General features: G+C 34.0%; 1 protein-coding gene across 1 annotated transcript in view; it reads left to right on the forward strand.

The window, feature by feature from the left end:
• ROCK2 (Rho associated coiled-coil containing protein kinase 2) overlaps positions 1-26,938 on the forward strand; it is a 154,182-nt gene extending 127,244 nt beyond the window's left edge. Inside the window, exons 19-34 of the mRNA XM_044771959.2 lie at positions 1,226-1,386; positions 1,760-1,944; positions 8,468-8,537; positions 9,262-9,365; positions 9,526-9,712; positions 11,672-11,765; positions 11,864-11,958; positions 12,756-12,935; positions 13,120-13,288; positions 15,476-15,546; positions 16,529-16,617; positions 17,050-17,128; positions 18,194-18,455; positions 18,541-18,754; positions 25,462-25,554; positions 26,816-26,938. Of these exons, the coding sequence (XP_044627894.1) occupies positions 1,226-1,386; positions 1,760-1,944; positions 8,468-8,537; positions 9,262-9,365; positions 9,526-9,712; positions 11,672-11,765; positions 11,864-11,958; positions 12,756-12,935; positions 13,120-13,288; positions 15,476-15,546; positions 16,529-16,617; positions 17,050-17,128; positions 18,194-18,455; positions 18,541-18,754; positions 25,462-25,546 (2,045 nt within the window). The 3' untranslated portion in view covers positions 25,547-25,554; positions 26,816-26,938. The remainder of the gene's footprint in view (positions 1-1,225; positions 1,387-1,759; positions 1,945-8,467; positions 8,538-9,261; positions 9,366-9,525; positions 9,713-11,671; positions 11,766-11,863; positions 11,959-12,755; positions 12,936-13,119; positions 13,289-15,475; positions 15,547-16,528; positions 16,618-17,049; positions 17,129-18,193; positions 18,456-18,540; positions 18,755-25,461; positions 25,555-26,815) is intronic.
• Positions 26,939-27,179: the final 241 nt, after the last annotated feature.

The raw sequence follows: 27,179 nt of genomic DNA on the forward strand, positions 1-27,179 counted from the left end.
TTTTTGTGAAAACCAAGTGCAGTGATACATGAAAAATGCTTAGAAATGCTAGCTATTGTTACTACTATGTGAAGAAGAATTTCATTTTTCCACACTTTTGAAAACAATTCATTAAAAACTGAAAATTCATAGGTTTAATTTTTACCTAATATAACTTTGTAATAAACGATAATTAGATATTGAGCATTAGGGTTGAAGGAGCAGAGGAACCTAATTGGATTTGAACAGATTTTCTGATATAATGATCACTGTAATCCTTTATTGACTGTAATAACTTACATTTAATGTGAAATCATTTGATTAGACATAAACATTGCCTGCTTTTCGCTTTGAGATTGAAAAAGGCTTTTAAAAGCCTTTTCTGATTAATAAAACAAAAGTGTATTGCAAATCATTTAGAAAATACAGGAAAATGTAAAGAAGTAAGTAAAGATTAACCATAATTCTACTAATTGGGATATTTTGTATATTTTCTCAGTTTTCTATACTGTTTTGCTTTTTTTAAAAAAAAGTTGTGAACATTTTCTTAGGTCATTAAAAGTTTTCCTTAAATAGTGGCACATCAGGTGCTTGCTGTATGCCAGGCAGCATGGAAGTGCTATGCAAACAACTCAGAATCTTCATAACATCCCCAAGAGGGTAGGTAGTGTTATCTCCATTCTAGAGATAAGGAAACTGAGCCTTAGAGAGGTTAATTAACTTGCCCCGAGTCAAATAATTAGAAGTGTAAGAGCCAGGGTGTAAACTGAGAAAGTTTGGTTACAGAGTCGTGTCCTTTACCAGCTCCCTAAAATGTGTAATTTTCATCCTTTGCAAAGTAATATGCTAATACGAAATGAGGCTTAGAGGTCATAGAATCTACCTGGAATGTTTCAAGTTAAAAAGAGTGACTGAGAGGCACAGAGTAGCAGGAAAATAAATCTTTATTTAAAAATGTCAGCATCTTTTAGAACTGTAAGTAAAGACAGAATTATTTTACTTTCATTAGAATGGATGTAATGTTACATAGTGTGGTAGATTTTATTCCCAGCAAATGAGACACCTAATTTTTAAGCATGAAATTGTTGACATTTCAAATAAATTAAGAGGAGTGATGAAAATATTAAATTGGGAATGAAAATATTTTTAAGGCAGCGTGTACTATAATTTTTGTTAGCACTGTCATGTGTTTGATATGCTTTTCTTGTTTGTAAATTCATGATTCTGTCCATTTTTGTGGCGATAGAAATGGAGAAAAAGCTCTTGGAGGAAAGGACTTTAAAACAGAAAGTGGAGAACCTGTTGCTAGAAGCTGAGAAAAGATGCTCTATATTAGACTGTGACTTCAAACAGTCACAGCAGAAAATCAATGAACTCCTTAAACAGAAAGATGTGCTAAATGAGGATGTAAGTATGAAGTTAACAAATAATGAACTATTTAATAAATTAATAGCAAACTTTATTTGTAACAGTTCAATGATGGTTTCATCATTTTAAATTTTTTCTTGTAAAATAATATTCTACCACCTTTTAATTTTACTGAATTTGGATGATATTCTAAGTGAATCATAATTTAAAATTGTTTAGTTAGTTTTACCTTAAAGACCATATTTTATTTTAAAAGTGTAATTATCAAAAATACGAAAATTATTTACTGTGAAATGAAATTAACTGCTTAAGGGAAAAATCTGTGTTACATCATCATATTTGCTGCCAGCTTCATTGACAAGAAAAATCAAAATAATTTACTTATATACCAAGTACACAATTTGCTTTTTAGGTTAGAAACTTGACATTAAAAATAGAACAGGAAACTCAGAAGCGCTGCCTCACACAAAATGACTTGAAGATGCAAACACAGCAAGTTAACACACTAAAGATGTCAGAAAAGCAGTTAAAACAAGAGAATAATCACCTCATGGAAATGAAAATGAGCTTGGAAAAACAGAATGCTGAACTTCGAAAGTAAGTTAATTGTTTGAGACAAAATTTTAATATGCACAACTATCCAAATGTAAATTATCTTAATTTTGATTTATGTAGGAATTTTCTTTCAATCATTTTATTTTCTTGACCACATTTTCTCTTTCTTTCTATACAACTAATGTATTGACTGCCAATGTTGTCCTTCCAGAAGATATTTGCTTCCCCCCAAAGTTTTCACTACTGCCACCTTATTATGCTATAATCAGAGAGAGTTGTTGGAGTAGAAGAAAATGTCTGGGATTTCACTCCATAAATTTCTCCTTAGGACTATCCCTCAAGCTTATTGTCCATGTGCTTTTTGTTTGTTTCTTTAGTTTCTAGAACAGAAATGTTTGACTATTAAGCAAACACCATATACATTTTTGAATAATTTTTTTAGGATATACTCTAGTGCTCTATTTAGTTTACTTAGAAAATATTGGACATATTGTTAAAATACTTTTAAAGTATACTTTAAATATACTGTTAAGTTTGTCTCATGCAGTCATTAGTATTATGATTACTTCTTCCCAGACATGACCAAAGGTCGTATTGGATCCCAGTTATTTGATGAGAGGCAATGCGGTAGAGTGGAAAGAACATAGGCGTTGAAGCCAGGCAGGTCTAGGTGTGAATCCTAGTTCCACTACTTACTAGCTAACCAACATTGGGCAGAATATTTGACCTCTCTGCACCATTTATCATACCTACAAAAGAGGGCAGTAATAGCTTCCTTGTTAGGGATCTTATAAAGGATAACAGTGGTTTGTTTACAGCATCTAGCACACGACAGTGGAAGGGACTATTATGACTACAACTATTCCTGTAACTACTATGACTACTACTAGGATTATTGCTCTACTTTTATCATCATTGCTGATTGCCTGCTTTTAACATACTTGTGACAGACAGGTCAGTAAGATTGACACTACCTAGGAAGGGTAGTCAAATGTTGACACTACCTAGGAAATCATGGTCAAAAAGATTTTGTTCTCTGTGCTAAATTGTTGCCTGGGTAAGCCTAGACTCTTAAACTTCATGAGATTTTGACTTTTAAAAATTGGAACTAGAACCTTGAACAATATTCACACATGTTCATCTTATCTTTATTTTTTGTTTCTTTTCCTGTATATTAGCTTTATTCTTCTCTCTCATTTTAGGCTTGCTTTTTCCATTTAACAAAAATCTTGCTCCTTCCAGAAGGAGAAACTCTAGAGATAGGTCTTACAGCTTTATTTGTTTGGAGAGACCCTGATTCAACTTTTCGGGGTCCCAAGTTCGGAAAGTACCCCAAATCCTGGGTGGAACTCATTGGCCCAGCTTTGGTCAAGCCTGAGCTGTGTCCTAGGTTCTAGGGAACACAGTTTTAAGCTACTTGACTAAACAGATATTCTCTATAGTATCTGTTCTAACAACAGTGTTTATATGAATGCAAGAGCTACTTAATTATCTAGATTGTGTTTCCTCTCCTGTTCCATTTACACTTTACTTAGACCTAATTTACAGTACTTTAGTGTATGTGCTTCTTGTTTTCTTTATAAGTGCACATGGCTCTGTTGTTTCTTAATCCCTCAGTTTCTAACCCTCCTCCTCAAAGATATCCACATTTGCTATCTTAACCACCTAATAATATATAATAAGTTCATTGAATGGCAAAAATCACTTATTATGTTTTGCTGTCTCTAACCTGTGATTAATGTCTTGCACATCGTATATACTCAACAAATGTTGCATGAATGAATGCATACCTATTATATATATATATATATATATATATATATATATATATATTGACAATCACTATGGGAGAGTCAAAGATGAATCAGATACATTTCCTACCCTTAAGAAGCTTACTAGCATTTTATCAGATGTTATTCCTTAGCGGGAGGTAAGACTGGTACATAAATAATTGGAATACAAGGTAAAAAAAATTACATACAATGAGAATTTACATATGAAGTGCTGTGTAGGCTTGCATTTGAAAATGACCAACGTATATATCTTTTCTTCTCTCCAAGATTCCAGTAAAATTCTAGTAAAGGAATTTTTTTTTTTTTTAAGGATTGGCACCTGAGCTAACAACTGTTGCCAATCTTTTTTGTTTTTTTCCACTGCTTTATTTCCCAAACCACCCCCCCCCCCCCGCCCCCCGTACGTAGTTGTATATCTTAGTTGCAGGTCCTTCTAGTTGTGGAATGTGGGACGCCGCCTCAACGTGGCCTGACGAGCGGTGCCGTGTCCGCGCCCAGGATCCGAACCTTGGGCCGCTGCAGCGGAGCGCACGAACTTAACCACTCAGCCACGGAGCTGGCCCCAAGGAATTTTTAAAATATATAAACCCACATCAAGAATTACAGTGGCTTGGAGGACAAGAAGTTCCTTTAGTTAATGAGGTAGTGACAAGTGAATGAAAACTCTGACTAATGAAGTAGAGCAAAGGAAGTGACAGCCAGGAGTATATGTGAAGTGGGATAGAGGTGAAGGAAAAAAGTTTCTTTAGTCAAAAAAATACCTTGAAGGGCTGGAGTAAGATGTGATGCTGTACTGGAACAATCTACTCATCATACTCTACCGCTACCCCTTGCAGAAGTATCTGTAGTCAGGCACTACCACCACTAGGGTTCCTACAGGGCATTCCCTCTAAAGAAATTGGGCACACTCTCTGGATAGTTAGAACAGCTAGTATGGGGTCAGCAATTCAGAGAAAAGCCTTTTTCATTCTGGCATTTGGGGGTTCCCCTGCTTAATGCTTTTTTTTTTATTAGTATTATTTTTATTTTTTTAACTTTATTAAGATTATGATAGTTACAACCTTGTGAAATTTCAGTTGTACATTGTTGTTAGTCATGTTGTAGGTACACCAGTTCACCCTTTGTGCCCACCTCCCCAAACCCCCTTTCCCCTGGTAACCACGAGTCACTTCTCTTTGGCTGCATGTTTAACTTCCACCTATGAGTGGAGTCATACAGAGTTCGTCTTTCTCTATCTGGTTTATTTCACTTAACATAATTCCCTCAAGGTCCATCCATGTTGTTGCAAATGGGATGATTTTTATTCTTTTTTGTGGCTGAGTAGTATTCCATTGTATATATATACCACATCTTCTTTATCCAGTCATCAGTCGATGGGCACTTAGGTTGCTTCCACATCTTGGCTATTGTAAATAATGCTGCAGTGAACATAGGGGTGCATGGGACTTTGGGAATTGCTGATTTCAAGTTCTTTGGATAGATACCCAGTAGTGGGATGGCTGGGTCATACGGTATTTCTATTTTTAATTTTTTGAGAAATCTCCATACTGTTTTCCATAGTGGCTGCACCAGTTTGCATTCGTACCAACAGTGTATGAAGGTTCCTTTTTCTCCACAACCCCTCCAACATTTGTTACTTTTTGTTTTGGTTATTTTTTAATGTCGGTTTTTTTAAGCCTCTCATCTTAAACTGAAGTTTGTCAGTTAGAAAACCCCTCCCACAGTTATAGAGATTAAAATTTCTGTTGCCTCCTTTGTAAATGAATAACCAAGTATCAATAGGCATTTGAGGAAAGGCTGTGATATGAAGGAGAAAGGCTATGATAAAGAAATAGGAAAAGTGCCCCCAGATGAAACGTGTATCAAGGAATGAAGAGAACTTAAGAAAGCACAAACAAAACAACCCTGCTGGTAATAATTAGTATTGATTAAAAATTGTAGGAGATACTCCTTCCATTAAATAAGAACCAGATGTAATGCAGATGGGGCAGCCAGAATAGGAAGATGCTCTTAAAGGTTAAAAATTACTGCCAATATAAATTTATGAGAAGGATTTGAAGAAAAAGAAATTTCACAAAATGTGGAACAAGAGGGAGTGACATGAAAGATATGAGAGAAATAAGTAAGACACAGAGAGACTGTTCTAGGAGTTCTAGCAGCAGACAAATAAGAATTCCAGAGAACCAAGGAGTGGAAATTATTAAAGAAATAATAGAAAAGAATTTCCTATAGCTGAAAGAGAAGACTTTAGATTGAAAAGACACAGCAAAAATAAATGAAAAAAGACCCACATTTAGACATGTTCTCATGAAATTTTAAGAAATAAAAGAGAAAGGATGAGAATGTTGCAGTTCTCATCTTAAATAGGGGAGGTTGTGGTTTGTGGTTGATGCAATAGGAAATGGAGGTTTGATTATGTCACTCAGGCCAGTGATACAATTGTTTTGGAGGTTTGGGTGAGGTTAGGGATGATAAGAGCTAAATTCTCAAGTTAGTGGGGAATTGGTGAATAATAATTAAAGTTTATGTCAAGAAATAAACTGAGATGCGGAGGTGTAACTGCTAAAAGAACAAAAAACAGAAATGAAACAAAGTGATTTCCTCTAGGGGAGTAGGATTAGGTGGTAGAGAGGTGTCGATAAGGAGATTGCTGCCTTTCATGATAATTTCTTCTGTGCTGTTCTGCATTATTTAATTGTAACCATGTGCATTATGTGGCTACTTTCTGAAAAATACTTTTATTAAATACCTAATAAATGTTAGATTTTTAAAGTTACATATATGAATGATAGCAGCTCCTCAAGAAGATCATGATATTAAAATTATACTGGGAGACCAGCCCTGTAGCCAAGTGGTTAAGTTGGCGCACTCTGCTTCACCAGCCCAGGTTTCACCAGTTCGGATCCTGGGCGCAGACATAGCACGATTCATCAGGCCGTGCTGAGGGAGCGTCCCACACAGGAGAACTAGAAGGACCTACAACTAGAATATACAGCTGTGTACTGGGGGCTTTGGGGAGAAGAAGAAGAAGAAGAAAAAAAGATTGGCAACAGATGTTAGCTCAGGACCAATCTTTAAAAAAAAATTATACTGGGGTTAACTGCAAGTGGGCTTACCTGGTGATGATGAGACAATTTTAAAAGTTGACATTTTCTTTGTTATTAATTAGCGTCTTTCACATTTTTGACTCAGAAATAAGAATTATCATTTCTTAGTAATATACTCATCAATAATAAAATACAGAAATCACACAGGTAAGTGGCGTTAAGTGATAACTTCATTTTTATCCAGAGACTTAAGGGCCAGTGAGTAAACAAAGTGTCCAAATTATGTTAAATGGAAATAAGGATAAAAGTTCTATACAAATTGAAGATGGTATGATTAAATCATTTGGTCTGAGTCTTTCTTGCTATATACATTTTTTAAATATCTGTTATTCAAATACGTTCTCACTGTAACATACTCAGAACTATATTAAGAAATAAAGAGAAAGCAATATAAATTCCCCTTTAGGAATGCAGACGTGTTTCACCTCTCCAGAGGTAACATATCTTAACAGTTTGTTGTTTATCCTTCCAGACTTTTTTCTATGTCTGTGCCTATACATCTATACAACATATATAGGGCTAAGTTTTTTGTAGATTTTATTTTTTTTGTTTGTTTTTTAATTGCATCTTATATGTTGTATTGTTCTCCAACTTGCTTTCACCCCCGCCTTAGCTTTAACTTGGAATGACTATAATTTTTATGAGTTTGTTTCTTCTTTTGAGGAAGATTAGCCCTGCGTTAACATCTGCTACCAGTCGTCCTCTTTTTGCTGAGGAAGACTGGCCCTGAACTAACATCAGTGCCCATCTTCCTCTACTCTATATGTGGGACGCCTGCCACAGCATGGCTTGACAGGTGGTGCGTAGGTCTGCACCTGGGATCCAAGCTGGCCAAACCCGGACTCCCAAAGTGGAACGTGTGTACTTAACTGCTGTGCCACCAGCCTGGTCCCCTTTGTGTTTTTTTAATAACCCTAGAATTTAACTTATTTCAACCCAGCCTCTTAAATGGGTTGTTAGGCTCACTTTTTATTTTTTATTTCTTAATTTTGAAAATTTACATACAGAAAAAAGTACACAAATGATAAGTGTAGAGCTCAATGAATTTTTACAAAGTGTACAAATCTGTGCAGTTACCATCTACATTTAGATATAAAAACCTGCACTCATTACCTCCTCTGAACCCCCCTCCTAGTCATGTCTTCACTCATCCTAAGATAAACGATTTTTAGCTGCTCTTTTAATTCTCCTACTTGGTTGGCATAAATGGCTGATCACAGTGCATGTTATGAGAATATGTAAGTTAATGTTTTTAGTTTAATATAGCACTATTTGGTCTCAGGACCCCTTTATACTCTTAAAAATTGTTGAAGGCCTCAAAGAGTTTTTGTTTATGTGAGTTATATCTAATTATATTTTTTGTGTTAGAAATTAAAGCTGAGAAATATGTAAAACACAGGAACATACAAGCACACGTTTCATTAGCTGTTGGAGTGAAGACATCATTATATGTCATGTAGCCTCAAGAAAAGTCCATATACCCTAGTGAGATAAGGAGAGTAAAAAAAAAAAGCAATGATGCTTAGTATTATGAAAATAATTTGACCTCTTGGATTCTCTGCAAGAGTCTCAGGGACTCCCAACAGTTCCCCAGACCACATTTCAAGAGTTGCTGGTTTAATATGTGGACAACTTATTTAAACCTTTGATGCAATGTTCCCACAGAGAGCGTCAAGATGCGGATGGGCAAATGAAAGAGCTCCAAGATCAGCTTGAAGCAGAGCAGTATTTCTCAGTAAGTTACAGGCACATTAATTTGAAAATTGTTGTATTTGTAGAATTTTTTTAAAAATTTGCTGCAGAACCAGGAGAATGATTCAAGTCTTTAGAATGATTCTTATAGCAAACTCCAGACAGAGTTTTGGATGGGATGTTTCGTACCATACTCCTCATATAAAAAGAACAAGTAGGCAAGAGACTGTAGATAGTTTAACAGAGATCCATTATCATTGCTAGAAAAATAGTTCTATGCATATACCTATATCCTGTGAAGTTCATTAAAAGTATTGCTTTTTGAGGAAGTATTATATTTTCATAATGAAAGAAATAAAGATATCATTTTAATATTTGTACTTTATTGAGATCAGTTTTAAAATATGAATTAGTAACTGTCACCTCTGTTTCATTGATTTAAGCTAACAAAATTTTCTTGTCTAAATTAGTAATATTTTTTTTTGCTTCTTCATCCCACCAGTCTTTGTCATTTAATGAGAAATCTCACTATGATATCCAGTTGAAAATCATGCTTCTAAATTATTGGCTGAACTTTTATTAGCTAATTCGTTGATTATCAGAAAATAGAAAAACTCATGAAAGTATGAATTTGCTCAAGGGCTCAACATTACTCAGTGTTATGAGCATATTTGTATGTGTTAATTTGACTTTATAGATTTTGAACGTAGAAATAATATTCCTAATGATGATGATGATAGAGGTTTCTGTTATATTTTGCTATTTAGACCCTCTATAAAACACAGGTTAGGGAACTTAAAGAAGAATGTGAAGAAAAGACCAAACTTTGTAAAGAATTACAGCAGAAGAAGCAGGAATTACAGGATGAAAGGTAAGGGCAAGATCTTTGTCTCTTGTTTATAGCCATGTACCCTGCTTCTAGAACAGTGCCTGCTATACTCCAAATAAAAATGTGTTGATGAAGTGCGTTAGACAAAAACTGACTTAATAGTGAAAATTAAACATTAAAATGATATATCTCTAAAATGTAGGGACTCCTTGGCTGCTCAACTGGAGATCACCTTGACCAAAGCAGATTCTGAGCAGCTGGCTCGTTCAATTGCTGAAGAACAATATTCTGATTTGGAAAAAGAGAAAATCATGAAAGAGCTGGAGATCAAAGAGATGATGGCTAGACACAAACAGGAACTCACTGAAAAAGATGCTACAATTGCATCTGTAAGTAAATTCTTGGTTCTTTTTTTGAGTATAATTAAATTACTATATCATAAATCTTTCTTTGAAGTACTAGGAAAGTAACATAGATCTAAATGAAAAATTGTGTGTGCTGGCTACAAGATTTGTGATCCAGTTAACCATTAGCTTCTTAGTGTTGTCTGGTAGAGAGAGTCTCAAAAAAGCTTCTTCTAAGTGGCCTCACCTATTGGTAAATTCAAAGTTAAAAAACTAAAGTAAAAGGGGAATATTAAAAGTAGAAAACAGCTTAAGGCAAATTTTTCTTGTTAAACAAAGTTTAGTTCAAAAGAATCTTGAAACTACCGTGAAGATAGTCATATGCAAGTTGAAAAAAAAATTGCAATAAAATTTCAAAGTTAAGTAAAATATCAGGTGGTTGAGTTTGCCTTTATCAGTTATCCAGATCTATTAAAATACTACACTGATTAACAAGTGTGGTATCAGAACAGGGAATGGGGATATTTAATCCTGTTCAGTGGAAATGAGTGGGGAGGCTGGAAATAGATTCATGTACATTCAGGAACTTGGTTTATGATGGAAGTGGCAGTACACAAATAAGTAGCAAAGGATACAGATTTAATAAATGGTTTTGGAATAACTATATTTTTATATGGAAAGGAATAAAATTTGATCCTTATCCTTTACCACATACGCAAGTAAATTCTAGCTATCTTAAGGACCTAAATGTGAAAAGATAAAAAATTTAAACTATTAGAACAGTATCCAAAATTTACGTATAACAGAAGACAACAAATAAATGACAAGAAGAAGATATTTGTAATGTATTTATTAAACAAGGGATTAGTATCAAGAATGTATGTGGAACTCCTACAGTTCAATAAGAAAAAGTTAAACGATTGAGAAGAAAAATTGGCCAAAAGTGAAAACCTAAAAGTATAAGCAGATGCTTAACCTCACTAGTCTTTAGGAAAAGGCTAGATAAAATAACTTTGAAATACCATTTTATACCCATCACATTGGCAAAAATTCAGTATCTGACTAATTGCAAGTGTTTGAAGGACGTCTGGAAAATGACTCATTTACTCCTGTGGGGACTGTAAATTTAGTATGGCATAGTATAGTAAATAGTATGGTAATTTCCAGTAAATTTTAAATATTCATATAATCCAAATAAAGTCTATATTAAGATAAATATGCTAGAGAAATAAAGCCTCAATACTCATAGCATCATAAATGTTTGTAATAGCAAAAATTCAAATGTCTTATTAGTAGATGAGTAAATGGATAAATGAAATGTGGGAGAAGATGGAACTACTGTATCAGTTAAAATGAGTTAAGTCTTCATATATATCAACAATTTAATTCTTAATGTAGTGTCAAGTGAAAGCAATTACAGAAAGATAAATACAGTATGCTCTTTATGGACAATTTACCATCACATAAAACCACACTATGTATTGTTTCATGTGTATGTAATAAAAGTATACAGTCATGATGGAACGTGTGAACACATAATTCACAATAAAATTTCCTTCAAGAAGGAATAGGATTTGGAGAGAATACAAAAGGATGTCAACTTCTTTAGTAAAATTTTATTTTCTGTTTTAAAATTTGTATTTCTGAAAGAAATACTGCAGTTTTAAAATTTGTTTATTCTCTATGATGAAATGCAGGGCTTTGTTGTAATATTTGCCTTTTTTAGTTTATTGTATGTTTTTCTCATTAAAAAATACTGCTAAGGATTTTTGAGAAAAGGGCAGTTTTTTGGCTTCCTGGGGCGCGTATGAAGTCCATTATGGTTAGCAAAATTTTCATCAAGGCTGAAGTTTGGTAAGATTGTAACACAAAGGCAAGAAGTATAGAGATAGACATACTTAGAAAAACATGAGCTTTAGCGATGTTCTAGGATATTTTCATTTTGTTGTATAACTTAAATTTTGTTCATTGGGATATGATTTTTTTTCCATTTTTGTTTCTTAGCTTGAAGAAACTAATAGGACACTAACTAGTGATGTTGCCAATCTTGCAAATGAGAAAGAAGAATTAAATAACAAATTGAAAGATGCCCAAGAGCGTAAGTATTAACAAAGAATAAGGTTTATTTTAAATATACCTAATGTCTGTCAGTTGCTGTAGTTATCAATAAAATGTTTACATTTTTCCATGTTTCAGAGCTATCAAGGTTGAAAGATGAAGAGATAAGTGCAGCAGCTATTAAAGCACAATTTGAGAAGCAGCTGTTAACAGAGAGAACACTCAAAACTCAAGTATGTATAATAAACTCTAAATACGATTTTGAATTTTTTTTAGGTTCTCTCTTTTACATTTTACTTCTAGCATTATAGATTGGCAGGGGCAGTCATTGAATGTATTAGTATTTGTGAACAGTCACAAGTGTCTGATTTTTGCCAGGTTGGGAGAAGCTAGATTTGATTAATATTGTCCAATTCAATGCTTACGAAAGTTTTTCTTAATTTTTCCATATGAAATCACATTCCTTCCTAACTTTTCATTGTAATCTGATCAGTTTTTCTGCTTTTAAGAATCTGCAGAGAATGCCCATTTGCTGACAGCCTAAAAAAGGGTAACTTAATCTGAAAAGGCACTCGCGATTATTGACCATCCTTCTGCCAGCTCTCATGGTTGTATATACAGCATGAATACTTGTGGGTCCCAGATGCTCTGTTCTGTGGTTGGGCATGTATTTTATTAATCTGATGCCAATACAAAATTCTCTTCCTCCAGGATAAAAGATCTGCCTAGTACAATTTTCTTTTGGAACTAAAAACTCAAAGTGGTAGAAAGTAACATCAGATCAAACCTATAAACATTTTAAATTAGTTCTCTGAAAACATGAGAGTGAAAAACTAATAGAGTATAGGTTGGAAAAGGATAATGAGTGATGAAGGAGGTTCTATTACTTAATCTAGAAAGTGTTTCTTTCTTGCCCTGTGTATAGAGAAGGAGATTATTACTGGTTGTATAACTTGCGATTGGTGAATACCGAAAAACCATCAACGTAATTTATTTTATTTACTAACACACTTATTTTTATGTTTTTAAGGCTGTGAATAAGTTGGCTGAGATCATGAATCGAAAAGAACCTGTCAAGCGTGGTAGTGACACAGATGTGCGGAGAAAAGAGAAGGAGAATAGAAAACTTCATATGGAACTTAAATCTGAACGTGAAAAATTGACCCAGCAGATGATCAAGTATCAGAAAGAACTGAATGAGATGCAGGCTGTAAGAATGCTTTTTGGACTCTAGATTGAAGACTTCTTTTTAAGTAGTAGAATTGTTTTCATGTCTGTATATATTCTATTGGTTATAGAACATTTTTATTACTTAGTAATTATTACTGAATGAAGAAGCAAAATTGTGAGATATGTGACACTCAGTTAATTTAATGTAATTTAATTTCTTGTAGCAAATAGCTGAAGAGAGCCAGATTCGAATTGAACTACAGATGACACTGGACAGTAAAGACAGTGACATTGAGCAGCTGCGGTCACAGCTCCAGGCCTTGCATATTGGTCTGGATAGTTCCAGTATAGGCAGTGGACCAGGGGATGCTGAGGCAGATGATGGGTTTCCAGGTACAGATTTGTTTTCAGCCCTTAAGTTTATTTTTATTAAAAGCCTTTTGTTTTAAATAGAAGTCAGTTGGTTGTTCTAAGTCTTATGGCTGACTTTGCTCTTGAGGAAAAACGTTTTGTCATTTCTTTAAGGGAAAACCTACTCCTTAAAGTGGGGATTCAATGAGAGTTTAAACTTATTTATTGATTTTTAACAAAATTTTTCGTTAAAAAATGCAAAAGAAAATTTCACATTTAGTTATTTAAATTTGCTCTTTATTACAGGTAGCTCTCTTTTTAAGCTTTCATTTTATTTTCTCTTCTTTCTGCATTCTTACTTCCTTTTATGTTGGGTGTTTAGTTCATATCACTCAATCACACACTATGGAATCCATGTCATTCACCTACCAGCGTTCCTCTACTTCTCTCAATATTGCCACTAAGCCTTCCAGTTCTCATATGCTCCTTGACTCTGATTCTGACTCAGAAGAAGAATCTTTGCCCTACTTACCTATTTCATCGGAACCTAATGGTACAGGTGATATCCTAAAAATCTTTCACCTTTGGAGTTTTCTCACTACCCTTAATTTCAGTCCTTTTGAAAATTCTTGTAACGTTAACTAATATTCACTAACACTAACAAGTTGCTCTAGTGTCAGTTAAAGAAACTGCTGCATGAACAAAGAATTTGTTTTTAAGGTATTTTCACACGGCATTGCTGTTATTACAATTGATAGATTTATTTTGTCAACTTACAAGAAATGGGGCAGTACTTTACATCGTTTAAGAGGATATAATTTCACTGCCTGTTTCATCCATTTTTAACCAAGAAGAAATTCTTTCTGAAGTTCTGTATCACAAGTGACAGTAGAAAAAAAGCACATGGACTGTTTCAGAGGATGTATTTGGGTGTTAATTGCATGCTTACCTAGTCAACATTGTGCTAGGCAGCCTTAAAAGAGAACAGAAGACGATTTGACCTGAACCTTGCCCTGAAAGGATTTATAGCTTAAATGAGGAAACCAGATGGAAACATATAAAATTGTTATATTTAACACAAAGTTAGTATAAGTGCAAAAAATGTTTAATGTAAATGACAAGAAATTAGCGTATGAGCAGTTGAATGTAAGGTAAAATTTAGTCTCATTAATTGAATTCAAAGTAAAATACCTATAGTTATTCACATTGTTGTCACATTTCCTAGGTATATATCAGTATGTAATATAAATCATAAGTGATTGTACTGAAGTTGTTTTAGATCTTAGCAATAAAATTAAGTCTTACCCATATCGTTAGAGGTCATCTGATTTAATCTCTTAAATTGGTATAGGACGATGTCCAGGCGGTTGAGTATATAGACTATTTTCATCACAGCATTTCTGTTCATAAAATCTGAAAGGTTGTTGATGTGAGAGAGAGTCTAGACGCTGGGGTCAGAGATGTGTCCCTGTGTGACCTTTCTGTGAGGTTCTAAAGGTTAAAGAACATTTATGTAAAGCATATAGCACAGTTCAGACACATAGTAGATGTTAAATAAGTGGATAGCTACTTTTATTATTAGAATAACCTCCAAAGATGCTTATTATCTCAATTATGTCATTAAAGGATACTGATCAAATGCTATTAGGACAAATTCAGACAATTTCCTTTGTTGAACTAGAATTTTATTTATATCGATACTTTGGAATTTAGAAATCTTTTGGTTTATTGTTACTCATTAACCAAATTTGATCTGTAATTCACACAATTTCATTTTATTATGGTCATTCTAAATGTCCGTTTTCTCTGAACACATAATTACTCACTTAAAATGTTTTCCCTTTGAAGAAGATGTGCACTATATCTATAGTTAGGCCTTCTTCCAAAGGAAAAATAAAGGATTCTAATACAGGTGTACTGGTGAAAATCTTTTGTTTGCAACTTTTCTGCTGAACTTTGCAAATGCATGAATTTAATCAACCGGCGTTTGACTTTATAAACTATGGAATGTATATTTCCAATGTGATATAACCTGGATTTTGTTTTGCATTGCATAACTTGCTTATACTGATCCTGCGTTATTATTAGATCCTAGATAATGTATAATGATGAATTCTGAAGGGCATATTTAATGTTTTATAATTTTATAAAATTAATATTTTATTAAATTCCTTATTTTTTTTAGGAGAGTTCTTATATTTATCCTCATATCTTGTGCTTGTTTTATAGAATCAAGACTAGAAGGATGGCTTTCGTTGCCAGTGCGAAACAACACTAAGAAATTTGGATGGGTTAAAAAGGTATTTGGTACCTTTGAATATGGTTCTTTTGTTTTGCTTTTGGTTTAGCTACAGCCATTTCACTTTTGTAGTTGTATGATGTATATAATTAGAACTTTTATATACATAAAACTTGTTGCAGTTTCTGATTTGGAATGATGAGATTTTATGTATCTTTGTAAAAAAAATTTTTCATCATTAACATGTTGTTAATAATAAAATAGATTTCGGTGTTGGGAAACTAGAAGCCTATTGACCTTAAGGCTTTTGTTGTTTCAGTGGGAAAACCACTCTGGATATGACAGAAAGACCCATTTATTTCTTTTCCTCTGTTACTGATTTAATGTTATGTTCATTTTCATAAGTGTCTTAGTACAATCAGGCTGCTATTAACAAAATATCACTGACTGGGTAGCTTATAAACAACCAAATTTATTTCTCACACTTCTGGAGGCTGGAAATCCAAGATCAAGGTGCCAGCATGGTTGGGTTCTGGTGAAGGCCCTCTTCTGGGTTGCACACTTCTTTTTGTGTCCTCACATGTGGAAGGGGCTAGGGATCTCTCTGGAACCCCTTTTATAAGAGCACGAATCCCATTCATGAGGGCTCTGCTGTCGTGACTAATCACCTTCCAAAGGCCCCACCTCCTAATATCATCCCATTAGGTGTTAGGATTTAACACATGAATTTTAGGGAAATATAGACATTCAAACCATAGCAATAAGGTTACCTATGCTATCGGAAGTATCTAGCTTGAAGCTAAATCAGTCCAAAAAATATTTGAATTCATTTCCTCCCCAATTTGCTTATTTAAAATATATACAAACAAAATTTATTGTTATTTTAAGGAAGACTTTTCTAAGAGTATATTAAGAACTTTTTAGTTATTTAACTGAGGTATTTTGTATGATTTTTATTGCTAATATAGAATTTGTTTTCAAGAAAATAAATAAGATATATATTAACTTTAATCATTGTTTAATTCCTTCTCTTTTTTTAACAGTATGTGATTGTAAGCAGTAAGAAGATTCTTTTCTATGACAGTGAACAAGATAAAGAACAATCTAATCCTTACATGGTTTTAGATATAGAGTAAGTTTTACTTAAAATATTTACAAACTTCATCTTTTGAAGTATAAGAGAATAACATGACCTTTTTTGTTGTTAGTGCAATGTATTAGTCATGTAGTGTATGTATATACTCACACAGTAGAGCTCCTAATTTACTGTTGTTACATTTTCTTATATTTGCTTCATACAGATGAAAGTCTGGGATATAGAGTTAGCTAAAACATCTTTATTTCATAGTTTTTTATTATGTTGTTTTCTGAAACTAATGGAAAATTTCTGGCTTGCTGGAAATTTCTCAAAATCTCGAGGAGTGGTTGAATTAGAGCAAGATGTTCTCTGACCTTCTAATGTGGGTCAAAGTAGTCAATTTTAACTTAGGACATAAGTATAGTATAACTAATGTGATTTGACTTTTTGGTAATATTTTATTCCTTTACTAAAAATCTTTTATAGCAAGTTATTTCATGTCCGACCAGTTACGCAGACAGATGTATATAGAGCAGATGCTAAAGAAATTCCAAGGATATTCCAGGTAAACATAGTTTTATTTTGTTTTCTATTGATTGGTTTTGTTTTGTTTTTTCACCTATAGAGGTTCTCAGTATTGACATGACATATCAAATTCTTTATTCTTGGGCCTTTTTCTAGATTACCTTTCAATTTTAGTCCCAATCTAAAGTGATTTCTTCTTTTTGACTTTGATGTTTATTCTGTTTGGATACATCTTCATTTCTCTCTCCATTTTACTTGTTCAGTCTGTAGTGTGTTTATATCATGTTTCTGGCCTTTGCTATCCTTTTGTGCAGGGTTGATTATGACATTTTTTAAGCATGAACTTTCTCCTTCTGTTTTTGGTTGTATGCTCATCTCTCTACCAAGTTAAATAAGTTTCTTGTGAAGTTAAGTTTTGTACCCAGTAGCCTTTTTATTTACAATTTAAAGTAAAGTCAAATTCTTTGCTTTACTACTTCCATTTTAAAATTAGTCAAACCAACAATTAGTTATTGAGTTCCTTCTATGTAAAAGGTGTTATGCTTGGTGTACTGTGGGGGAGTTGACTGCTTATTTTCTGGGTGCTGATATTATTTATTTGGATACATCCTTTCCTCTTTTCCTTTCTTCCTCAGCTCTCCAAATAACAAATCTTTTCAATTTAAGCTCTGTTTGCAGTTATCACCCAGTTGTCTGTTTTTTCAGAATTATAAATCAATAATTTGTATAATCACTACATCTCTCCAGGTGATTGTTTTGAACACCCCCTCCTAGAAAAACTTTCTAACACCCGTCGAGTGCAGATTTACCTCTTGCTGGCCTATTCTGATAAATTTGCTAAAACATAGTAAGATATCCTGAAGAAAATAAGGAGGTCCCATTTGAACAGGATTGATTCTTTTGAAATTTGAACCAAAGTGATGGTCTAATGACTTTTCTCATAGAAGTCCTTGATGAGACAGACCTAATGTTTGAAAGTCAAATGCATTTTTTTCTCATTGAATAATTTAGGCTAATTTTATTTTATTTACACTATAAGAATCATTACTGCATAAAAATTAACTTAGGTTTGGAAATCATTTGTTGTTCTTTTTGGTATTTATAGATTCTGTATGCTAATGAAGGAGAAAGTAAGAAGGAACAAGAATTTCCAGTGGAGCCAGTGGGAGAAAAATCAAATTATATTTGCCACAAGGGACATGAATTTATTCCTACGCTCTATCATTTCCCAACCAACTGTGAAGCTTGTATGAAGCCATTGTGGCATATGTTTAAACCTCCTCCTGCTTTAGAGTGCCGTCGCTGCCATATTAAATGTCATAAAGATCACATGGACAAAAAGGAGGAGATTATAGCACCTTGCAAAGGTAAATAGTAAATTACTTGCTCCATCAATATTATTTATGTTCAGATCATTTTAAATGCATTAATCTTTTTCAAATTTTTTTATAGTTTATTATGACATTTCAACGGCAAAGAATCTATTGTTATTAGCAAATTCTACAGAAGAGCAGCAAAAGTGGGTTAGTCGGTTGGTGAAAAAGATACCTAAAAAGCCTCCAGCTCCGGACCCTTTTGCACGGTCATCTCCTAGAACTTCAATGAAGATTCAACAAAACCAGTCTATTAGGCGGCCAAGTCGACAGCTTGCCCCGAACAAACCAAGGTAATAAATAAAAATGTAGTAAAACTTAAAATGTTTTAAAAAATATTGTACTATTTATATTCAAACTCCAAATTTTCCTTTGCTTGGTATTTTAATGAACCATGGAATACCAAATGTTTGAAACTATTTTAGTGTGCATGTCTCATTCATTGATTTGGATTAGTGTAATAGAAATTTACTTACTAAACCACACACATATATTAAATTCAACCAAAAATATATAAGGGCTCATTTTTCTCATGTTTATGTATATAATCATAATATTTTAGGATTTTATAAGCATATTGACTAATTCAGTGATTTAGTAGACAGGATGCACACTCAGACCTTTAAGTGGCAGGTGAACACATTGTGTTTAATATCACAAACCTCTTAAACCTCTTTTATGTTAGATGACTTGGGAGGCAGGACAGAAATCTTCTTAAGTCTTAATTCAAATCTATAAGTTTAAAATAATAACTTGTATCTGATTTAAAGAGCAATATAGATCAGCTTTAAACATTTCAAATATTAATTAATGGGTAAAGTGGGTATTCCTTGTCCTTGAGATGGAATAGGGAATATGGAGTAAGTTCAGAGATGATCATTAATGCACAAGAACGTCATTCTGATGGAGCCATTTTCATATGGCTACATTATAGTACTTTAATTCGTGATTCAGAATAACCGTTACTTGGCTTACTAGCCACTACAGCGTTTATAAATATTGCTATTCATTGAAATGAACATGATTTCATTAGCTAAAGGATAAAGTATATTTAGATCAAGTATCTAATTTCAGATGTCCTTTTTGTTCCCTAACACAAGAGTTCAGTATATGAATAATGACATGCATTGGCTGTATTCTCCGAAGTCTTTTCATTCTAACCACAAACATATGAAACTTTTCTTGAAACTAATATCTCAAGGAAATAATTTAGAATGATAAAGGTAGAATTGGCATTTCAGCAGTTGAAAATGTTGAATTTTAGTGTGAGGTATGATAAAACTAAATATTATAAAATTAGTGATTATGTGATAGTATTAGAGCTGAAGAAACTCAAATAATTCAGAGACACTGAAGGTCATTCCATGTGCCATGTGGAAAACATCTAAAAATTAAGTTTCTGTTATTAATATTATAGAACTATTAATGCATAAACGCTATGCTATTTTAATACCTTAAAATGTATCGTGCTTTATAGCTCCCAGAGTGCTTCCATATGTATTCTCTTCTCTCCTTTCACTTCCTATGTATTCTCCCATTTGATCTTTAACATACTCCTGTGGAGTAGAATAGATATTATTAGCTTTCTTTTTCATTGAGACTCTAGAAGGGCAAATGGTTTGTTTAGATTCAAGACTATAACAACTTCAGTCCTTTTGATATATTTTATTCTTTTGTGCTGTTTGACAAGTTAATGGTTTCACTATATATGATAACACATACAATTAGTTTATGAAGCAGTTTTCAGACCAAGTAAGGCATGTTTTCAATTACATAACAGTTTTCATGTTCACCTACTGATAAATACTTTCTTTGTCCCCTCTCCCCCATGCCAATTCAGGATTATGGTCTATTTGACAGCACATTTACTTTTGGTTTTTGTTACTTTTTGTTTTATTTTAGTTCTGGCCCTGCCCTTCGAATCATTCTTCATTGATTTTTTTAATACATTTTGCATAGCAACAGTAAGTAATAGGGATTTCTTTGTCTCACAGCTGTGCATGTAGATAAAACTAATATTAAAACTGACTAAAATGTGTAGGGTATTTTTGTGAAAATTTTTTATCTAATATACTCTTTGAAATTTTAAACATAAAGATGGGCACATTTGAAGTATAATTTTGTATTTTATTATTCCTCTGCAACATTATTTCCATTGTTTTTAACATCTCTGCCTCTATATTAACTTTACTAACTCATAAAGTTGTATCCGTGTCTGTCTTATATGAATCACCCTACAGTTTGCATTCCATTGTGGGTGTCACATTTTAAGAGTAGCGTTTACAAATTGGAGGGTATACAGAAGAGAAGAACTGAGGTAACGGGGTCATTTGAACGTGTTACACGTACAGCAAGTGAAGGAACTAAGGATATTTAGTCTTCTGAAGAAATGGTTTGAAAGGATCGGAGATAATAAATAGCAATGAATATTTAAAGGACTTTTCCTTGGAAGATGTATTGAACAAGAATCAAGCAGAGAGAGGCAGATTTTTAACTCAACAAGGGAAAACTGTGAGGCAATCAGAAATTTCTAAAATTGGAAGAAGTGGCTTTTTCTAGAATAGTGAGTGCTCTGTCACCACAGTTTACATGATTTAGATGACAGCTTGGCAAAACTGTTAGACCGCAGAGCTCCCCAGTCTGTCATGTGCATACAAGCTGCCGTGGATAGCATGGCTCAGGAGAGGAGTCCAACACTGGGCTCGGTGGCCTTTAGTAGTCTACTAATTGATTAACACATTCCTGTAGACAAATGGGTAGAGCTGTTACAGGATCATCCAAGAAAACCTAGAAACAGCATTTCTGGTGTATATCAGCAGTGATTTAATAGCTAGCTCTTCATTTGTGTTTATTTAATATTAGTCTTAGAACTAGTCAGTCTAGCATCAGTTGAACTAATTCACATGGTGTCTTTCTTAAAACAAATGTTTGGCTTTCTTAGACGTCATCAAATATATATGTATGTATTTATATACACACTAAAACATAATGCCCATAAATATTCAGCTAATTTTTCCTTTTAACTTTTCCTCAGTGTTTGTTATTAACTGCACCATTACATTTTGTTCCTTTGGACTTTCCTTGTTCTGATTCTCCTCTTAACTCTCTCGGCAGCACTTCCCTTTTTCCTTACTGATGTGTTTGAAAGTAATAATTAAATAAGTGTTAGCTACTATTATTATATAAAATAACATTTTTGAGGGCCTATTATGTACCAGGCACTCTTTTGAGAGCTTTAACTATACTGACTTGTATGGTCTCATAACCACCCTGTGATTTAGCTGTTAATGTCTTCACTTAACAAATGAGGAGACTAAGGCACAGAAGCATTGTGTGCCCAAGATCACACAGCTAGTAAGCAGCATGGCCATGAGTTCTGATCCAGATAGTCCAGTTCAAATCCTGCCTTCTCAGCTGTAATACTCAACTGCCTCACAGTAATATGAGTAGAATTGAATTAATTGACAGTTTATAAAAAATAATGTGTAGAAATACTATTCTAGAGGAATGTTTTCTTGGTAATTTTGAATTAAAATACTATGCTGAAAAAGTAGGCAATTTGTGAATAAAATGCTGACTTTTGATGAAGACAGTTTGAAGAGATGTGCAAGACACAAAATACTGTTCTCTGCTGGGACATTTCTCTTTAATTATTTTTCTTTTAAAGATCTTTTTTTAAAAAATGCAATATTTAAGTCACACAGAAAAGTATAACACAAAAATGCAACAAATGCTCATTTATCCAGTTTTAAGAAATAAAGCATTGACAGCATAGTTGAAACTTAAAGATGTGGGGAGCTATTATGTCATCCTTATCTTTCTTCTTTTCTATGTCTAAATATTAGAAAATTAACAGACTAGTTATTTGGGAAAAAATAATAAAGTTACATACAACTTGAAGTGTCAAAAATAAATCCATAGCCAAGTGGGTAAGTTCCCGTGCTCTGCTTCTGCAGCCAAGGGTTTCACCAGTTCGAATCCTGGGCGCAGACATGGCACTGCTCATCAGGCCATGCTGAGGTGGCATCCCACATGCCACAACTAGAATGACCCACAACTAAAAGATACACAACTATGTACCAGGGGGCTTTGGGGAGAAAAAGGAAAAATAAAATCTTAAAAAAAAAAGACATTATATTGGGGCCAGCCCGGTGGCACAGTGGTTAAGTTCGCATGTTCTGCTTCTTGGTGGCCGGGGTTGGCTGGTTTGGATCCCAGGTGCGGACGTGGCACCGCTTGGCACGCCATGCTGTGGTAGGCGTCCCACATATAAAGTAGAGGAAGATGGGCACAGATGTTAGCTCAGGGCCAGGCTTCCTCAGCAAAAAAAGAGGAGGACTGGCAGTAGTTAGCTCTGGGCTAATCTTCCTCAAAAATAAATAAATCAATCAATCCATAAATGAAGTAGAAGAGAATAGATAAATATGTATCTGATCTTGGATTGAAAAAGAACTTCCTAAGAATAAGAGCAAAGGAAGAAAAAGTCAGAGATTGACTGACTAAATATTAAAGTCTTGTAATTTTTAAAAACACCATATATTTGCATTATATATGAGAAAGATGGATTAGTATCTTTGTATAGAGAATTCTTATATAAATCATTAAGAGAAAGATTTCCTCTTCCCAATATAAAAATTGGGAATATACAGGTATTACCATAAATATGAAAAAGTAATCAACCTGATTATTAAAGAAAGAAATTAAAATTAAAACTATAATGTAAAACCATTTTCACCTGTCGAACTGGTAAGGATTAAGAAAGATTGGTGAGATGTAAAGAAATGGGCACTCTCTTCTGCTGCTGTTACAACTCAAAATTAAATGTGCTCTTTCTGAAGCAGTCTTTGGCAGTAAGTTTCACAGGCCTGAAGTATATACTGATTGATCAGTTCAGTGGAGGAGATAGATAATCAAACAGATAATTATGGCACTATTTAAAAATGTTGTTTATACTAGAGGCATGAGCAGGTGTTACGGAGGAACAAAAGAAGGCATGGAGCATTCTGCCTGATGGAAGAATTCAAGAAACACCTCAAAAATGTAATCAGTAATTTCCAGGCAAAGAAATAAGGGAAAAGACAATTCTTGGGGAAAGGTTTTGTGCAGAGGTACTAAGTTGTCAGAATTACTTATGTGTTTGTAACGTTATTTTGGGTTAGAGTGGGAAGAAGGTAGTGGCAGGAAGTGGTAGAAGATGATGCTGGAGAGAAAGCTTTTGGCCCCATTGAAAAGGACTGTGTGCGCTATGCTATAGGAGTTCTGATTTTGTTCTACAAATAGAAGTCTGTAACAAGAGACTGGTGTGTTGAAACCTACTAAGATTGAACTAAAGTATCTACAGTGAAAATGAAGAGAGGAAACCAAGTTAAGGAAAGATTTCTTAAGTTGAAATGACAAGACTTAGGTGACTGACTGGAAAGTGATGAGGGAAAGGTTTTAAGGGAGGTCTCCTGATGCCCTGCACTAATAGCACAGCTGTTAGACTTTTAAAGTTGAAGATTGTGACACAGGCACACACTTCTGGGGTTTTGGAAGGATATGAAATGCAGACTTTTCATAAAGTGTGCTAAAATTGGGGCTTGGATATTCAGGAAGGCCTACTGATCTCTGTTACCCCTGCAGTAGAGTTGAGACCATAGCTAAAAGTTACTTTATCTGTAAGCCTAGAAAAATGAGTATATACCAGGCTGTGATACATGTTAAGTGAATAAATAATTATATCTAAGTTTGTGTGTTTTCTCAAATATTGTTCTGTATTTGGCACATTTTTAAATAATTTGAGTTGGTTTACTTTGTTTTTCTTTTTTTGGTGAGGAAGATTGGCCCTAAGCTAACATCTGTTGCCAATCCTCCTCTTTTTGCTTGAGGAAGATTGTCCCTGAGCTAACATCTGTGCCAGTCTTCCTCTATTTTGTATGTGGGACGCTGCTACAACATGGCCTGATGAGCAGTGTGTAGGTCCGTGCCTGGGATCCGAACCTGCAGAGCCACGAACTTAACCACTACACCATTAGGCTGGCCCCATTTACTTTTAAATTAGGGTAATCATCCATCAACATACTCTGTTAGTGATTCTCAAAGTCAACCAGCTGCATCAGAATTTATCTTGGGGTTTTTTATTTAAAAATTAAACTACTTGCCCCTCCCCCACCCCTACAGTCCAATGATATCAGCATCTCTTGGGATGTAGCCTGGGAATATGCATTTAAATAGCCTTGGGTAAATCATATACACTAAAGTTGAAGAACTACTAACAGTGATCACAGATGAGACTTTGGGGACCAGATGAGTTCCTTGGCACAAGTTTAGTCATGAACATCACAGTTACAAATAATGAAACAGTTACTCCTATTTTTTAAAATATGATGGTTGCAGTAGTAGGTTATTGGATTAGATTAGAAAGAAAAGACCACATATACCCCTGCTCGAAGTCCAGTTTATTTAGCCAAGATAAGTTGTTAATGCTGCTTATATATTTGTGGTCTTTCCCTTGTCCAGTTTTTCATGGAGAACGTAACTGTTGGTGACCTATTGAGCAAGTAGGATCCTGCTGGAATTGAGAAAACTGCATTCTTAATATTATTCCTTTTTATACTAGGGCTTATGGTACTACTCTGGAAAAATCCAAACACTTTTATGCAGAGAACGTTGACAGATGTTGAGCTTTCATAGTTCTCAGATCAAACTGTGCGTCAGGATGGTTAGCTCTTATCTGGGCTTGGTGGGGAGAAGATCGTGTCTTATCCTCATATGTTATTTCTGTGTTCATTTCTCTGGTATTCTGGAAAGCATGCCTGACCACAATGATTATATGCATTTATACGTAAAGAGAAAGAAGATTTCCTTGTGTGCTTCCATCTTAATTTTAATCGTGTTATAGATGAAGGGAAAGTTAAAATACTTAGAGCGCATTTGAAGTGTGATTTCTAGATCATAGCATATCGAACTGCCATTTCTAAAGAGTGTTAGAGTGTGTAAATTTGCAAACCTCCTATTGCAGATTGCTTGATTTGGCATTTAAAGACTGGGATTGGTCATTTGATGATATTGATGGTGATGATGATGGAGATGTTTTTGATTTCTGAAGAAATGGGTAAATCAAAAATGAAAAATGAGTTATTTTAGTACTTCCAAGTAGCGCATGTGGTTTGCAGTTGGGTTTTCCTTGTTTTTGACTAGTTTTGAAATTGTATTAAGTTGTTTTTAATAGTATATATTTGAAAAGTAGTTTTCAGAAAAGTTTCTAACTGAAATTTCCATGTTAAGTCTAAAAGTGAAATGCTATGTTCAGATTCTTTATTGGCTATATATTTTCAATACAGTTGGAATTATAATATTTTATCTTAGGAATGAAACATGTAGAAATAACAAAAGGAGCTAATTCTGGTACTTTCTGTTCATTCCAAAGAAGCCATGTTCAGAGAAGTAAAATTTACAATGTTTTCAAGTTCCTACAACTGTATTAGTTTGTGAACATAGCATGGGATTCTTTTCTCCCTCCATCCCTCTCTGCTTCCTCCTCTTTCCTTCTTTCTAACTTGTAAGAATTGAAGCTGTAAAAACTTTATAAGTCAATAAGTGCTATGAAATAGCTATTTCTGATTTGGCTTTCTTTGTGATGCTGTGAAATGTTTGCTTTTTGAGAATTTAATGTTTCTCTTGCTGAAGAATGCTAATGATGTGAAAGTTCCTTTGCTTTTAGAAAATGTGAAATAGTTCAGTTAATAGTGGCTAAAGGACATTTAAATGAAAATGGAACCTCATGAGTTAAACCTTTGACGTGGAATGGATTTAAAAGAAATAATGTCTATCTTAACCCAACTAATAAGCATGTTGCAAAACATACACTTAAATCATGTGATATTGGGATCTGTTTATAACCAGGATTTACAGAGTATTTTTACGTATATTTACTAGAACAATGCGTTTGTTCCCATTTCATAGATTTTTAAAAATGTGGCTAAGGGTCAAACAGTCAAGTCAAACCTGGTCCGTAAGGCCACTGTTCTTTCAGCTGTATGGGGCAGCTACCAGTTAAACCCCAAGTCACACTTACATTCACATGAGTTTTCCAGTGACATATTGTCTAACCCTAATAGCCAGTGCATATTAAAACTTGTGTGTCATGTTTGTAGCCAATATGGGAAAATATGAGAAAGATTGTAATTGCATGAACCGAAAAATAAGACAGGTAATACAGTAAATATGTTTTATGCATGATTTAGGTGTTAAAAGTAGAGTAGTTGGAAGACTATATAGTTTAATGATATAAATGGAATGCCTTTTCAAAGAATTTAACAGTCTCTTAAATTATTTCATTGTATCAACTTACTTTATTTTTCCCTTCTTTCCAGCTAACTGCCTTCTATGAATGCAGTCATTATTCAAGGTGATCATATTCTTCCAGTTAAAACAAGACTGAAATATGATGGCCCAAAATTTATGAAAAAGCTGTATTTTCCTGAGAGACTGATACACACACACACACACACACACACACACATACATATATTTGTTCCCTTTATTCCTGCAATATAAATTATAAATCTTGGAGAGATTTTTCTGGGCTCCTTTGGAACAGCAAGTTGAACCAACAGTGATTGGCTGATAGAGTAAGAATATCATATGCAACTCTTCCAAACTCGTTCCATAAAGCTCTCTTGGCAGTCACTCACACTACATTGCACAAAAGGATCGAGAAGAGTTAAAGAAATCATC

Source organism: Equus asinus, chromosome 6 (assembly GCF_041296235.1).
Source record: "Equus asinus isolate D_3611 breed Donkey chromosome 6, EquAss-T2T_v2, whole genome shotgun sequence".
NCBI lineage: Eukaryota > Metazoa > Chordata > Mammalia > Perissodactyla > Equidae > Equus > Equus asinus.